This window comes from Pteropus medius, unplaced genomic scaffold (assembly GCF_902729225.1).
Source record: "Pteropus medius unplaced genomic scaffold, Ma_sr-lr_union100, whole genome shotgun sequence".
NCBI classification, from domain to species: domain Eukaryota; kingdom Metazoa; phylum Chordata; class Mammalia; order Chiroptera; family Pteropodidae; genus Pteropus; species Pteropus medius.
Window position 1 is genome coordinate 3,483,010 of NW_024350923.1, and position 17,043 is coordinate 3,500,052.

Sequence of the window (17,043 nt, forward strand, 5' to 3'; positions counted from 1 at the left end):
TGAGCCCTGGAGTCGCCCAGAGGCCAATGTCGCATCCATCTTCTTAGCTGGGTGATCGTGCGCAACTCAGCCGCCTTTCTCCCCCGGGCTGGGATCAGCTATATATAGGGGCGCCGTGAGGATTTCAGAGGGCAATGCCTTCCAAACGGCGAGCACGAGCTGGGCGCTGCGCTAAGCGCTTTGACGGGCAGGGCCCTAATGAGTTGGCCCACGTCTCACCCTAGACCCTATGCAGACGGAGGCAGGAGCGGTGAGCACCCGTGGGAGCCTCGGTTTCCTCACCTGACACGCTCCCCTGGGCGCCCCGCGAGGCCCCGCCTCTCCAGATGCCCCGCCCCGTCCAGGTCCCGCCCCCGGCCCGCCGGGAGTCCCAAGCCGCCGCCCGCGCCCGCCTCCGCCAATCCGCGGCGGCCGGCGTCGGTGCAGCAGGCCTCGCCCGCGGCCCTCCAGCCCCCGGTGCTGGATCGCAGCTCGCTCACTCCGCCGCCTCCACTGCCGCCGCCGCGCATCCGCTCCCGGACTTGGTAAGGCCGGGCGCAGGCCGAGAGCCTCCGGGAAGGCTGATGGGCGCCGCCCTGCGGGCTGTGCCGGACTCGAGGGCCAGGAGCGCGCGGGGGCCTGCGGGGCACCCAGACCCAGGCGGAGGGTGGGGGGCCGCCGCCGGAGGTGGACGCAGAGGAGAACCCCAGCATCCCCCTTGGACGGCGGATCAATAGAGAAGCCGGAGCAGAGTGGGGACCCCCCCACCCCCACAGTGGCTTGGGTCCGGGGATCCTCAATGGGGTCGGTCTGCTCGTGGGCAGGTCCCGTGCGCCAGCGGGAGGGATGCCCTACCCTCCAGACTTGGCAAGACGCCTCCGGCCCGGGGTCTGTCAGGCTGCGGGTCCCTTCCCCGCCCCCATCTCACCCGCCTCCCCAGGACTGGATTGGGTCTGGGGGTCAGCCCGAGGGTCGGTCGACCCGCAGGCAGGTACAGTGCAGGAGGCGGAGGATGCTTGGTTCCCTGGGCTTGGCGGGTGCCTCCGGCCTGGGGCCACTTGGGCCACCGGCATTCTTCCCTATGATGCAACTGCCCTGCCCGGAATGGCTTAGGTCTGCGGATACAATAGTCCCCCGAAGGAGCCAAGGGGCGCTCGGACCTCGCGCGGCTGACCCCGTCCGCAGTGCACCAGTCGGGACACGCCCTTGGCACGGGATAAGGGCGCTGGGCCGGGGTCCCAGCTTGCGAGTGCCCGCACCCTCTCCCTTGCCTCTCGGGGTCCAGGGAGGGTGGGCGAGAAGAACCTGCCCAAGGTCGTTTGGGACCCCGGAGCTGCAGCGCCAGTAGGGGTGGCGTCACGTGACCAGGCCCGGACGAACCTGGCCTGCGACCCTGATGCGGCCATTCCCTAACCCCAGCTCCCTCCGCGAGCCAACAGCCAGCTTCTTTCGTTTTGTTGGAAAAGGCTGTGGGTCAGCGTCTTCAGAACGTAAAACGGTAGCTGGCTTTTATTGGAGCCGAAGGGAACCAAAATGAGGGCTGATTTTTTTTTTTTTAACGCCAAAAGTTAAAAATCCCAAGTAATTAACCAGGTTGAATACAGAACAGATTTAAAATTCCCAACTCTGGATATGCTTTAGGCCCCTCTATGCTCCACTCCATGTATTATTAAAATAAAGGGAAGTTTTGGTAGGAAACTGGTAACTTTGTAAGTTACCGAACACAATGAAAACCAATCTAAGCTTTTGAAACTTGTATTTCTTTACACTATTTTCTTGCAACAAGCGTCCTGTTTCTGGTCATTCCAGATATTCAAGCATGTTTGTTTCCTTCTACACCACAAATCAAATGAAAAAAAAAATGGCCGAACTTACTGGTCTTTAATTTATCCATCGCTCAACCCCTTTCCAAATTATTTAAGGCGATTTGCAGGGAGTGTGACGTAAATACGAGGACATTAATGCTGATAACACGAGTCGCGCAGCGAGGGCGTGTGTGTGATAGGAACTGAACGCCGCATTTGGAGTGTTCTGCTTCTGTGCGCCCCGGGGGCTCTTTTCGTATGCAAATAACCGGTTTCCTTCCTAAGCTGCAGTGGCTAGACCTGACCTTGCACACTGATCTCCATCCGAACAGCTGTTGGAATCAGACAAAACGGGGCCGTCTTTAGGAGTGCACATCCTTTGTATCAGAGTGGCAGAAACTGGCATCATGCACAGGCCAAAATAATCTTTCGAGTTTGTTCTGAAAACAAGCGGCCCAACCCGGAGACGACGGGAAGAAACTTGGCGTGGCTGCCGCCCTTGGCCCTGGCCGGGACCAGTGGTCACCGAGCGGTCAAACCGGGTCCTCCAGGGAGTCCTGGGGCGAGGGCCCGCGCTTACGCAATCCCAGCACCGCGTGCCCATTCATAGAAACACCATTAATTTTTCCCTGGGCATCTGCAGCGAGCCCCTTCCGGACGCGCTTCAGGCTCGCGGGGACGAGGTGCTGGGTTTCTGCTGTGTGATGTCATCAGGCGCACTAAGCCCTTAACTGCCCCCAAGGCTGACCACGCAGAACTCGGCCTTCCCACGAAGAGGCGCTGCGTTTCGCACACTGTCGCGGGGGCGGCAGGGCCGGCGACGCGCGCCAGCTAGCTCCGGAAGGTCTCCCCGGGCACTGCTGGTGGAACAGGATCTGAGCGGCCCGGGCGCGCCAGGCCGGGGGCGGGGCTCGCGGTAACCTTTCCCCTACTTTTCTGAGCCGTCACGTGACTGCCGCGCGCGGTGGGGGAGGGAGGGCGGAGCGCGCGGGGTGCCGCTGCTGGCGGAGCCTGCGAGGACGCGTTCCAAGCGGGCTGTTCTGACGCAGCCTGAACTGCAAAGGCGGTGGGAAGGTGGGAGCCGGAAACGCTCTGGCCCGCGGCTGGTTCTGTATTTTGATCGCGAGCACTATTTTTTCCTTTGTTGGAAGAAATGTTTAGTCACTCTCCTGGTTATTATTGGCAGGCCAGTGTGCTCTTGCCGGTGGAAGCCCGGACTGGAATTCCGGAAGAATTGGTGCTTTTGAGAATAAAATTGTGTCTCAAGCTAGTTTGTTTAAAGTGTGTTTCAGAGAGACTCTGCCTCATACTGTAACGAGGCCTCTATTTTGTGGCTTGAGCCAGGTTCAAGTCCAGCGAGGACCTTTCTGTTTTAAAAATAAGTAAGACAAGCGCTGGGTACAGAGGGAAATGCGGTGCATGTGGGAGTACTGGGCAGAGCTGGCCCTCTCCAGAAGCCACCGCTGTTAACAGTTACTCTGATGATTCTAGAAACAGTCTAGACTGTATGGGGCATGCTTTAAAAAAAAAACAACAAACTTACTTAATACAAGTAAGGAATGTTTTCTGCTTGTTGGATTGTAATATTTTGTTGCCTTTTGTGAACTTCACCTTCTACCCTAAGCAAATATTAGGTGGACCTTGTGTTCCCAGCAGGCCCTGGACTGAGGACAACTTGACGTGTCCACCTTTACTTTTCTTTTGTGTGGCTCGTTCTTAATGTCCTGGACTGCTCTTGGAAGTTAATGATTGAAGTGCTGCTGAGTGAGGCCTGCCTCTCGGGTTGTAGGGTACGGTGGTCACAGAGGGTTGTGGGCCAATTCTCAAACGGAAAGGAATCTCCTGGACTGCCCACGTGTGGTTCACCCATCCATCCCAGAAACCTGAGGTTCCCCCTGGATTCTTCCAGAACGTCCACTACGCCCCACCTGCTATTCTTCCCCCAGATGGCTCCTCCCTGTTTCCATGAGCCAGAGCAGAATGTTCGAGCCCCCTAAGGCGGGAGTTTTCTGGGGCACAGGAAGTCCGTGGGAGGGAAGCAAGAAGCAGTGGTCAGGGATGTGTGGACTAGAGACCAGCAGCTTCATTCCTTCCTCAAATCAAGGGGTCAGCGACCCCTCCTCCCGCCAGTCCTGGCTTTCTGTGGGGTCCCCCACAGGCTCAGCAATCAGCACTCCGTGTTATGAGGCCCTGGGGGAAGCTCTGTGAGGGCAGGGACATTGGATTAATTCCCTCTCTCTAGGCTCTTTTGCCTCTTAATTTAAAAAGAAATACGTGTTTGTAATAAAAACAAAATAACCTTGCTTTTACGAAACCGTCATAGGCTCTAAGTCAAACTTTGCTTTTTTCTGTGAATTCTTTCGTTTATAAAATTATGCATTTATCACCGATTTTCCCAAATGTCAGGTCCTCTACTGCCCTTTAAAAATATTTAACGCGTGCCGTTTTGATGTCCAGTTTTTACAAGCACACCTTGTTGGGCAATGTGAGGTCTAACAAGATGTACTAAAAATAAATCCGCAACGTCGCGGAAAGTTACGTGTCCTGGACGAGTAGTGGAGGCCTCAGACCTGGCGTCAGACCCAGGCGTCGGGGCGTGGGAAGAAGGGCAGAAGTTTGCATTCTCCGAGGCCGGTGTGCAGCACGAGCTACCTCTGGGAAAGAGCAGAGAAAGTTCCCGCAGTGAAGACCTCATGCCGGGTTGGGCCCGGCACTTGTCCTCCTCCCGTTGCCGTGACATGTGGCCATACAGACATCCCCGACTCAGGATATTTTGACTCAGGATTTTTCGCCTTTGCCATGGTGTGAAACAATCCACATTCAATAGGGGCTGCCCTTCGAATTTTGTGATTTTCTCTTTTCCTGGACTGGCGGCAGGCGGATGCTGAGGCTGGGCAGCGGCTGCGAGCCACAGCTCCCCATCAGCCTTGGGTCTCGAATGTCAACAACCGATGTGTCCCCAGTGTTTTTTGGACGTTATGTTCTGGGCACGTTGTAAGCAGGCTAAGTTAAGGAAGCTCTGATGTTCGGTAGATTCAGCATATTGAATGCATTTTCGACTGAATGATATTTTCAGCTTAACGATGGGCTCATTGGGATGTAACCCCATCGTAAGTCAAGGAGCATCTGTACTTTACATACCAGGAGACAGATCTTGTGAAAGGTGATGACATTTGCTCAAGGGGACACACACACACACACACACACACACACACACACACAAATGAGTGAGTAGCAGAGCTGGAGTTTCACCTGGAATCTGTGTTCTCCGAAGCCTGTGCCCCCTCCTTTTTCTGGCTGCCTCCCCAGGCCGCTGTGCAGGCAGAGGGCCGGGGCGGGGTATTGGCATCACCCACCCCTGTGCCCACTGGACGTGATGCTGAGTCAGCCATGCACGTGCCTCGGTTTCCATGTCCTCGTTGTGAAGCGGTGCCTCTGACACCTGTCATTCTGTCACACGGGGCTTTTATGAGGACCCGGTGAGAGGCCAGATGTGAGCATAGTTTCGAGGGTTCACGATGAATAGAGGTGCTGGCAAACAGCGCCATGGCTGCGGGCGGCTTCGATGGATGTGACAGCACTTTGCTTTCTCCAGGTTGGAAGGTGTGGTTTGACAAGTTCATCGCACTTCTGGGTGCAAAGGGGAGTATGGGGCACCCCCATGGTTTTAGGAGCATTTGTGGGAACAGCACCCTGGGATGAGGAGAGGTTCAGGGACCCGTTCGGGCGGGCACACGCCTCCCCCAGCAGCCCGCAGTCCTGCGGTTGCAGCCCCGGGCAAGGAAGCCCTTTCTTCTGCGTGGGCCTGAGTAGGCCGCGCTGGGAGTCAGGGTCGCCAGGACGGTGTTTCCTTTGTGAGAACGTGACCCTCGGTGACCTCTCCCCAATTCTGGCGAAGACCTCATTTCTCTGTTTATCCGATCGCCCGGTACGTGTCAATGTACAATATGAGGCTTAAATTCGAGTTCGTTTTATTTTCATGGCGTGTCGGCAGGCAGAAGCCGTGTTGTTTTTCGAGAACTGTGAAAGAAAGCGGAATGATTCAGAATTCCCTTCATAACCTGCCTTGACTCAACACATTCACTCTGCAAATACACATAGTTTATTATAAGACGATTCGCTGCAGGAAATTAGCCACGTGGCCAGTTTAAATAATGCCAAGTGTCGCATGCTCAGTCATAAATTCGAGAGACAACGCTTCGTAAGTGAAAGTTCCTGCACCTCCGTGGACGTGAAGCCTCCGCCCGTCCCCAGAAACAGCGAGTGAGTTCTGAGTCTCACAGTCTTGCTTCTAAGATGCCTCTATCAGGTGCGGGAAATAACAGTTTGGATGTACGTACGCACTTGCTGAAAAACCACAGAGCGCAATTACTAGTGTCACACGCACCTGTCATTGACGACGGGGCTCACGGAGAGCACGCGGGGTGATGTGCGCCCACACACCGGTAGAGGGGGGCCATTTCTTCATTTCTTTGTTACCGCTCATTTTTGCCCGCACCTACCTTCTCGTCCTAATCGGCTGCGTCACAGAGGGAATAGTGAACACTGAAGAACAAGGAGGGACCGGCGAAGAGCCACCAGTGTTGCTGCACGGGCAGGCATCAGGGAAATCCCCTGGGCTGGTGACGCCCTTCCAGAACCTTCCTGGTACTTTCCCAGATAGGCTTTGGGCAGCAGCGCCGAGGCCAGCCTGGGTGCCTCCTTGGCAGTCATGCGTGGCAGGGATGTGGTTGCCCCACCTTGGGGCCCGTCCTGGGGGACAACGCGCCAAATGGGACACTCCCACGCCTCGGTCACCAGACCACAGGAGAAGATGTTGTGAGTGATAACTGCTCTGCCCTCTGCTAAAGATGGTGCTCCAGATTCTCTCCGTGCTGTGTCTCTCGGGAGTTTTCCCAGGGGTGGTGGCCCAAGTGTCCTCCAGCCTGTCTTTCTCCCCGAAAGGGGACACGGGCTGTGCTCCTGGAGGCCCTGCCTGGCATTCGTGCTGCACTAAGCTGCCCCTTCTTCCAAGGTTTCCAGCACAGTTGTTGGCGTCCCCACTACTTGAGTTGGCCTGCTGTCTGTCGGCTGAGCGTCCGCGGGAGGCAGGGCCTGCCACTCTGTGCCTGTGAATGGTGCAATTCCAGTGGGAAGATGAGCATGCGGATAATTTTAGAGTTGTAGTTACTGTATTTTATTGCTGGCTACATTCGCATCGTTTTGGTTACAACGGAGGCACCTGATTTTGTATCTGTGTTGTAACTTTAGAAGTGTTAAGTGGAATCGTTAACATAGACTGCCTGCCGTTTCACTTGGTAGGTGAGCACGTGACCTTTGGAGTTGGACCTGAGTCCCACTTCTGCTGTTTGCTAGCAATGACCTTGGCCAAGCCTCGCCTTGGTTTTCTCATTAGGAGCAGTAGTACATATTTCCTGGGGTTCCAGTGAGAATTAAATGTCTAACGAAGCTAAAACAGGAACATGGTCTGGCAGATGCCAGAATTTAGTAGAAAGAATATTTTGTATCGTCATTGTTCATAGCACAAAAGTTCATCTGGGCGCCCATCTACCTACCAATACAGGTATCTACTGCCCTGCAGCATCCGTAGATACTGGGAGATTATCTTTTGATCCGTTGATTTTCAAAGCTAGATTGAAAGACTCCTGACAGCACAAAGACCATTTTCGTGACATGGCAAGTTTTCCTGTTTGTTTTATGTCAGGGAAATGGTTTCTACATCTCAGTTCCCCGGGCACGTCTTGAAGTCTGGCACCACCCTTTGCATTATGATGGTCATTCACCTCCCTTCGTCAAGGGTTTCGGGACCCGGGGCACAGGGGGGATGGCATCCCAACTAGGTCGGCCAGCACAGACCCGTCTTAGGGATGGCTTCTTGATCACGTGGCCAGCATTAGGCTTTGCAGGCCTCTGATCTCGAAGGTTTTAGGTTAAAAAGGAATCGATTGTGAAAAACGACAAAGTGGACACAGGTGAGAAACACAGCACAGACCAGGGGATTGGCCGAGGATTTTGCGGGGGGGCATTGGGCAAAGCTATTAAAAATTAAGGTGCTCTTACTGAAAGTGAACGTGATGTCGCTGTGTTTCCTACCAGAACTGTTCCTTTGACATTCGGTGTTGGAGAAATGTCTGTGGGCCTCATGATTTGATTGAGACTCAAACAAGGTTGCCTGTCCCGGAGCAGCTCAAAAATGATGTTGGGAGATGCAGCGAATAACACAGTGACAGTCATCGGTCGGCGAGGGCAGATGACATTGCTCCATGTATGGGGTAGAATCCTCGTGTTTGGGGAATGTGGTTTCTGTTGATGTAAGAAACGTCCAAACCTGTAGAGAATTTTTATTAAGAGTTTATTTGAGCCAAACTGACGCCCTATGCCGGGGAACAAGATGTCAGATGCTCCAGAGCATGACATTTTTTGCAGTCTCTTTTGTGCATTTGAGATTAAGGAGGGGACAGAAGAAAGAACATGGCACTGTGAGGCAATCTCTACTTTCTCCCAGTACAGAAATCACGTCTGGTGAGTCAGGTGGAGGCCCCACCTGGAGGGGTGGTTAACAAGGTTCTGAGCTCACTCTCTCTCTCCAGGGTGGTTACTTATTTCAAAGGTGTGTTGACTTAGATGAGATACTAAGTAACCGACAAGGCTTGCTTAAGACAAAGATGAAACCTTTCACTAAAAGATTATAGGCCTGAGTTGTGACTGCCCACCATGACCTGCCCAGGTAGGAATCGATGATCAGATCACCCTGTGAGGTTACTTTCCCTAGAACTCCCTTTTTTGGTCCACAGTTCAAAGGCTGAGCAGAGTGCTGCTCTAACTGAGGGGAGCCTGGCCGAGGGGACAGGGAGAACGACCTTGGGAAGGTGTAGGGAACAGCCATGGACTAGATCGGAGGTGAGGGTTTCTTTAATGCAGAGCAGAGAAGTGAATTGTTAAAAGCCGTAATAAATAGGTCCTTGTGCTCAGCCAGAGTGTCTTATTCCGGATCCAGGTGTTTTTCTGAAATCCGATTAGCCTAAGATGCTTAGGTGCTCTGCGCGGACCTTGGAGAACCTCTCCCCCTTAGTGGCCTCATGATTTCTAAGGTGGCACAGGCTCCCCGGCTTCGGTGCCCCAGGCGTTCAGGCAAGGCGGGGGTTCGTGCCAGCTCACTGTCAGGTGGGGCACCAGTGGGGACTCCACCTGACCTGCCAGAAGTGATTTCCGTCCTGCGGGAAGGTAAATGGGTCCCCCAAGGTCTTCGCTTGTCACCCAGCCAGACTGAGGGGAGGGGCAGCCAGCCAGCCTGTGTCCCCAGAAGGTGTCTCGCTCACTCTGTCCCCTCGGGTCGTTGCTCCTGCTGACTTGAGGGACAGTGACCAACACGGGTGGGGGGAGGTCGAGCGCTCTTTCTGTCTGGTCTGTATTTCCTCGTTTCTTTACGGCCTTTCTTTCCTGCTTTCCTTGCCAGCACACACATTCTCTCCTGCAGCCGCCCGAGAACTTGGGGCGCAGGTGCACGCTGTGCCGTGCAGGTGGGTCCCTGCGGCCGTGCCACGGATCTTTGTCCCCGGGGAAGCCACCTCTCTCCACCCAGGCAGCTGGGCGTCTCAATGGGGGTGGGGTGGCGAATCCCTCTCAGAGCCAGCGGGCCTGCCTGCCTCCCACCCCGCCCCGGAGCGAGGAGGGCAGGGGCGGTGTGGGGGCCAGAGGACCCGTGGGGGCGGGGAGTGCCGGAAAGATGGCGGGGTCCACCCTCAGTTGACTTGTTCTGACATCAGTAGAGATGCGGAGGCAAGCGATAAAGCCCCGGGCAGGACCCGTGGGTACAGAGGGCCTGGAAGGGGGACGGTGACCCCCGGCTCGGATGATAGCGTGGTGAGTGGCGGCAGCAGCAGATAAACTGGAAGACAGTCTGTGCGCCTGGAGACCTCATCCGGGGCAAGAGGGGACTTGAAGTGGCGGGCGTGGAGACTGCCAGTTTAGTTAGCCCCGTACGTGGGACGTGGCCCAGCCCTTTGCCTCACCTGGGCCCTGCCATGCCTTTGCTGAAGCGCCACTAGAGAGGCTGTCCAGTGAGGTGGCCCGGATCCAGACACAGGCCCGGCCCGCCAGCTGGCCCTTGGACCCTTCCTTTTACAGAGTGTTAGGGTTCTCACCTGGGCTGACAGCCAGGCCCGGCCTGGACAGGTGTGTCCCAGGACTCCACGGAGGCCGGCCGGGAAAGGAGCTTTGGGGACAGGGCAGTCTCAGGTCAGTATGGCAAAATATCAGCAGCTGCCGGTCCTGGGACGCGTCCGTCCGTCCGTGTCACTGAGCCCCTCTGTGTTTGCAGTGCCCCAAGCCCTAAACCACGCAGGGCGGAAGGCGGTCTTGCTGTACAATGCGGTGACGTTCACTGGGGCTTTTGTGAGGTCCTCGTACTCCCTGATTGTCCGCGATTTAGTTAGTGACTTGTCTCCTCCCAGCTGGAGCAGGACCCCCCTCCCCCGCCCGCACGCTTCTCCTGGTGGTAGTTTGTGCCCGGGGCAGGCGGATGGGCCAGCTGTGGGGAGGGCACTCCCACGTGGCCGCAGTGCGGCTTCAGCTCCAGGCACCTGGGCCAGCGCTGGGGCACTCCTGACCTGATTTACTTCAGCAGGTGTCACACCTGGAGGGACAGGATGCATCAGTCAAAGCAGGGAACGTTTTGACCGTTGTCACAGGGGTTTTCAAACTGGTCTGGGAGCCCTTCAATCTTTAGGGTTGAGGGGAGGAGGGAGCAGGGCTGATGGCTTTACCCACTGACCTTTCCTGTGTGTTTCCATTTGAAGAAAAAGGTTGCTAGTTTTAGGGACCTTAGAGACCCTCTAGCTTAGTGACTCAGCACTGGATTTCCGTTGAGGGGCTGCAGTCAGCCTTTCAGAAACGATGGCAGCTGTGTCATCAGTTACTCTGGCTGCCGTTTGGTGGTGACTCAGGCACAAGACGCAGGGCAGTGTGGTCAGGCTGCACCCACACCCACCTGGGCAAAAGGCAGCAGGTGGGGTGTGTGTGCTGTGGCCGGTGTAGTGGTGGCCATCCCTGCGATGGTGCCATGGGGCAGGGGGCACGGTGACCCGACAGGCAGCCTCGTGCTCTCTCTTTTGTTGTTAAACCAGGTGTAGCTGGATAGGCTGAGCAGGTATTTCCATGTAGCAGACACTGTGGCCGAGTTCAGGGGCATGGCACGCTTCCCGCAAGGTCGCCGGGGTGCACTCGAAGGGGTCAGGGGCTTTGAAAAGCGTCCGCAGGTGTGAGTGGGACTTAGCACCGACTGCCATGTCAGGTGTGTCACTCATCATATTCTAAGAAATCGATCGAGAAGATCACACACACACGGAAGAAGAGAGACTAGCATCGCGGACGGCCGCACGGCCGCCAACGTCACCAGTTCTCACGCGTGGCCAGTTGACACCTCCGTCAAGCCATGCCTCCCACCCCCGATGATTTCGGAGCAAATCCCAGACGTGCTAAAAATAAAATTGAGTCAGTAACTATTTTCAGTCCGGAATGCTAAAAGCAGCCACGGTGTGGAGACAGCCACAGTGTCGAATGCCGCCCGAGATTGTCGTCGTTCCTTAATGCCGCAAGATAATGGTCAGTTTGAAGGAGTCTGTAGTAGGAGTGGAGGACGAGGGGGCAAAGGAGGAGTGACCCGTCCCCCTGCCCGTCCTGAACTGTATGTTTGAGGAGGGTTTAGGTGCATAAATGTGTTTTTTTTAAATAACAGCTTTATTGAGATACAGTTCACATCCACACAGCCCCCCACCCCCCCATCTGAAGGGTATACGCATCCGTGGTTTTTAGTTTATGCACAGGTAGGTGCAAGCATCACCGCCTTCAGTTTTGGGACATTTTCATCACCCCAAAAAAGATACCCTCCTGCCCTTAGCCGTGACTCCCCAAGCCCCCTACCCCCTCCAGCCCTCGGGGACCGCTCGCTCGGCTTTCTGTCTGCAGGTTTGCCCGTGCCGGGCGTTACGGACACACGGAGGCATTACACCGTGTGGTCTCTCGGGTCTGGCTCCTTCGGCCGAAGCGGAGCCTTTTCCGGTCGGCCCGTGGGGTCGTGTGTGTCGCGCTGCGTTCCTTCTCACGGCCGAGGAGCATTCTCTCGTGGGGAGGGACCAGGACCACATTCTGTTTTCCAGTTCGTCGGTGGGAGGACATCGGGGGGGTTTTCCGCTTTGCGGCGACGATGCGCGCTACCGCCGTGGAGGTCCGGGCTCACGTTGTCGGTTCTCTGGGGCACACGCCCCGGGGCGGAACAGCAGGGTCGTGGGGGATCTCGGGGTCCCAGCTCTCCGAGCGGCGGGGCCGCGCCACTTCCCATCCCACCAGCAGTGTGCGTGGTTCCCAGTCTCTCCAGCTCCTTCCTCGCCGGCCCTGGTCACCGGTGGGTGCGACCTGCCGTTTTCCTGTGACTTCGATCACTCGCGTTTCCCTGTTGGCCGCAGGAGGTGGTATCCCAATCGTAAACGTTTCTAAGCATCCACGAGGCTGCCGACGCCAGCGCCGAGGGTGGAGTTTTCGCTTGTTCGATCTGCACAGGGAGCTTCTCACGCCCCCGTCAGTGTCGGGGCCGTTACGTCCCACCTCGGACACTGCAGAGCGAGAGAAACAAACTGTTTTGGGGGCATTTGGGATGCTTTACGTTGGGTTTTTAGTCTGAATCAATCCAAACAAGCAAATCCTTAAATTCAGAGATGCAAACGTTCTCCGTCTGTCTGCCTCTCCCCAGCAGAGGTGAGATTCCTAGCAAAGGTCCGTACACACCTGTGGACAGCATTGGCTGCAAACACTGTGCTTATGTTTAATCTACTGCAGTTAATAATTCTTTCACGTTCCGCATGAAGCCCCTGAGAGGTCTTGTGCACTCATTGTAAGGGTAGCGGTCACATAATTTTATTTGTCGTGGCACACGCTGTCCAGAACCTGCCTCCTTTCACCCCGAAGGCTCTGATGGTGGAGGCGGGTGCAGGGGGGCAGTTCATTGTGCCCAGCTAGCCTGGAGAACCTTAGAGCCACTTGGGTACTTTCTGAGAGCTGGATCCAGAGCGGTCGGTTTGGGTGCTTTCTTCATCATTCTGGATGGGCCTGAAGCAAGCATTTGCTTAGAGAGCTTGCCGCTCTCCAAAGTGGGATCCGTTTCTTCAAACCTGGCCAGACTAAGGCAGCTTGCTCCATGCCTGCTAAATAGTATGTGAACATTCTGGAATGCTTGCAGATTGCACTGAGCTAAAATTAGACTCCCCCCCCCAAAAATTCATCAAAGCAGAGCTCTCGGGTTCTGCGAGCTGACAGCCTCTCTTTCTGCCCCTGGTGACATCAAACGTGGCAGGCCCACCCGTGAATTCTCTGCGCCCAGCCCTCCCTCGCACGCTGAGACTCCCATGTCAGGGAATGGCTCTACCGAGCGGGACATCCAAACCGGGAGCCCCAGAGTGCCTCTGAAGCCTGTCTGGAGTGGGCCGTCCTCCCTGTCCCCACCGTCCCCACTCTGGACCACTCTCTCCTGGAACACTGCCTCGGCTTCTGGTTGTGCTTTCCGGCCCCACCCAAGTTCTACACAGCATCCGGAGTGGTCTTTAGAGCAGAACTGTAACAAATACCCACCTTAAAGCCTCATTTTTCCATCTTCCCAGCTGCCTCCTGTGGCTGCCTCTGGGCCTTCCTTTCTGAAGTTAGCTGCCTGTCCTTGACCCCAGCTGCCCTGCCTTGAACCTTAGCCACCAGCCCTGACCCCCTGCCATCCAGCCCTTGACCCCAGGCGCCATGCCCTTGACCTCTACCTCCAGTCCTTGCACAGGTCTGTCTACCTTCAAGCCCGAAAGGTCTGCCTTCTAGCTGATCCCTCTTCTGGTCAACAGTGTCACCTGATGGCACCTCCTCTTCTTTCTGCCTCCTTGTCTGAGCTAGGGGGTGGGCAGAGGGACATTTTCTGCCAGCATCTCGACCCCGTCATGGTCGGCACATGGGAGGCAGTCAACAGATACTTGTTTCACGACCAAATGCATGATAGCTGGGCGCCTCTCAAGGGCCTGCTCATGGAGTCGTTCGCTCCGAGTGGCTGAAGACGAGGCTGGTCTGACTGTCCTAACTGGGCATCTTTGAAACGGGGTTTTCTGTTGATTGTGGTGGGTCCTGCCTCTGCGCTCTACAGGCTTAACTGAGTGGAGGCAGGAAAGACGGCGTTTGATGAGAAAACACACACGTGCGATTTCAGATTTTCGTTGCGGTTCTCGACAGGCTTTTTTCTCTCTCAGCTGCCTTTGCATCCACGTGGCACTCTGTGCAGACAGTTTCGGACGAGGTGGTGCGGTTGATCAGTTGCCTTCAGAAGGTGGCGGAGGGGCCAGCCGGGGCGAGGGGAGGCCACAAGGGAAGAGACTGCGGCCTCGGGGGGCCACGTGTCAGCAGTTGGCCAGGCAGGAACAAAATGATGGGAGGCAAGAAACGAACAGCAGATGCCGAAGCGCCTGCGTTGAAATGTGTTCCCTCTGCCGGGAGTGCGGGGCCTGGGGGGCAGCCAGCCAGGCAGGCGCTGCGGCCGGGGCGGGGCTGGGGGCGGGGCTCCAGTGATGTCCACCCCTCACGTTGAGTTTGATTTTGGTCACAGCCTCCGAGGAGGAAGGCCTGGCTCTGTCCTGAGGCCTCTGTGCCTGGTGTTTGTAGTGTCTTTCATGGTGCCTAAAATGGTTTCTCAAGACACCAAGCACGGCGTTTGGTGTCCGTCTGCTCCTACCCGAAGGGTTCGGGGCCATCGTGGGCTTATCTGTGGTCTCCGGGTGGCTGGTGGCAGGGATGGCATATGCTTCTGCCTTGGCGAGTGGCTAGATAGCCACCAGCTTCTTGTGTCAGCTGGGTGTGGCCTGGGCTGGTCGCCTGGAGGGATGGTTTGGGGAATGGCCAGGGCCGGGGGTCAGGGGTTTCTCGCCTAGCCTTTGCCGATGACCTAGGGCCGTTCAGCAGAGGCAACTGGACAGGCTGGGGACGGGGAACATGTAACCATGAAATCAGATCTGTTAATGAAAAATGTCAAGTCTGTCCAACGGGGTGGGAAACTTTAAATCCAAAACGAATGACGCGCCTGCGTAGGGGCTTCCTCACGTCCGGTGAGATGTCCCGCCGTGTCACAGTCTGCCCTTCTCTGTGCAGGAGACCACGAAGATGGCGGAAGCCCACCAGGCCGTGGCCTTCCAGTTCACCGTCACCCCAGACGGCATCGACCTGCGGCTGAGCCACGAGGCCCTCAAGCAGATCTATCTGTCTGGACTCCACTCGTGGAAGAAGAGGTTCATCAGATTCAAGGTCCTCAGACGTGCACTTCAGTGTGTGCGGTGGTTGCGCTGAGGCTCTCGAGTCTGAGCGGTGTAGGGCGCGTTGTTTGTATTTTGGTGTTTGGCACACTGTATTTTCATGGCGTTTATGGCTCACGAAATGCCGTCACATCTGTTGGGCTCGCTGAGTTCGTGAAGGGAATTCTGGAAGGGAGGTAGGGCGAGTCACCTGTTGGGCAGGTGAGGAGGGCGGGGCTCAGGGCGAGTGGTCTGTTCGCTAGAAGCAGAGTAAAGGCCCCGAGTCCAGAACCCTACACGCTTTGTGGAAAAAGCATCCTTTTCTAGCGGTGTGAAAGGGCAGGGAGTTTACTTGACAGCGATCTCACTGAGAAAACATTCAGACGTCGGCAGATGTGCACAGAAATTCAAGTACAGTTAACTCACATGTTCTCGATTCTGTTTACCTGCAAGAGAGGAAGTGAATTCACTGCTTCAAGCCCGTGTCCTGCTTCGGGTTCATTTTTGTGTGTTTTAAAAATCACAGAAGGAATAAGCGCCATACTTAGAAAAATTGAAGCAAGAGGAAAGAGTATCGAGTCACACGTGAATGCCACGCGCCCCCTAGAGTCGGTGTCTCATTCCCCATTTTTCCTGTTGAGTGGGTAACTGCACAGGCGGGCGGCTGCGACAGGCCCCGGAGCCAGAGTAGGCTGGAGCAGTGACAGCGGAGGGCCGGCGTCCCCGGGCCCAGCCCGCGGGTTCTGGGGCCCAGGCGCATAGGTCACACACCCCGTCCCTTGCTGGCACCATCCAGTGCCCTTCACCGGAAGTGGAGGCGAGCACCACCTCCCGGGGAAGCGAAGTCTGCCCGCCCGGCCTCGCCGAGGACTCTCATGGCCTTCAGGCGGAGGGAAATAAAACTGGGGTGCAGGGGGGCGGCCACGTTTCACCCCAGTGGGAATGTTGCTCTCTGACTTCAAGGCCCTCATAGCACAGCTGAGAAAGCAGGGCCGATGGGTGCGAAAGTGTGTGCTGCAGGACAGCGCCCGGCCGTGCCTGACCTGCCTGCCCAACGCGCTGATCAACGCAGGGGTCAGGGCAGCTGGGGGCGGGGGAGGTGTGGAGAGCCAAGACGCCCTATCTAGAACCTTCCTCCCTCCGTTTTAGCTTAGCCTAATCGAGCCGCACCTCTGGCTCCCAGATTCCACTGCGGTCAGCGTTTTACCAATTTTGGCTCGTGTATCTCTCTCTCCTTTGCCCTCCTGCTGTTCCTCGGTTTCATTTTTGGGGATGTGTGGGGCGGGTTGGCAGAATTCTCCTACAGCAAATTCTCGACACGGAGTGAGGTCTCTTGTAACTCGGGGCCAAGAGGTGTCCCGATTGGGGCGGGGAGGAAGGGGGCGGGGATGGTTTGGGCATCCCAGGGGTGGTGGGTTTGGGAGAGAGGACTTCATGGTTGGCTCAGTGACGCCCTTGACCCTCACGGGTGTCACGAGTGAGTCTGGGTGGTTCCTGGGATCTGCGTTAAACCAGTCCCTTAGGAGATTCAAACGTGTCACTCGGGGAAACTTTTAGGGACGCTTTTGGCTCATGGTATGGAGCTGGACAGAAGTGGGGGCAGCTGCAGGTGGAGGCTCTGGGGTCGATTTCCAGCGGTGACAGCCTCCCCGGGGGCCGTCGCCGGCGGGCCAGTGGGACTCTGTGGGAGAGGCGCGGCTCACACGTGTCTGCTTTCAGAATGGCGTCATCACGGGCGTGTACCCGGCGAGTCCCTCCAGCTGGCTCATCGTGGTGGTGGGCGTGATGTCAACGATGTATGCCAAGGTCGACCCCTCGCTGGGAATAATCGCAAAAATCAATCGGACCCTCGACACGACGTAAGCCATCCTTCCCCATCTCAGGTTGCGTAGAAAGTGCCCCGGGCGGCTTTGCTGGGGGTGTTTTCACGTCTGTCACCGTTGTGGATGCGATGT

The 17,043-nt window shown here is 56.4% G+C and overlaps 1 protein-coding gene across 1 annotated transcript in view; it reads left to right on the forward strand.

The window, feature by feature from the left end:
• Positions 1-369: 369 nt before the first annotated feature.
• The window catches only part of CPT1A (carnitine palmitoyltransferase 1A), a 42,467-nt gene continuing 25,793 nt past the window's right edge, over positions 370-17,043 (forward strand). Inside the window, 3 exon segments of the mRNA XM_039840623.1 lie at positions 370-524; positions 14,949-15,101; positions 16,808-16,947. Of these exon segments, the coding sequence (XP_039696557.1) occupies positions 14,961-15,101; positions 16,808-16,947 (281 nt within the window). The 5' untranslated portion in view covers positions 370-524; positions 14,949-14,960.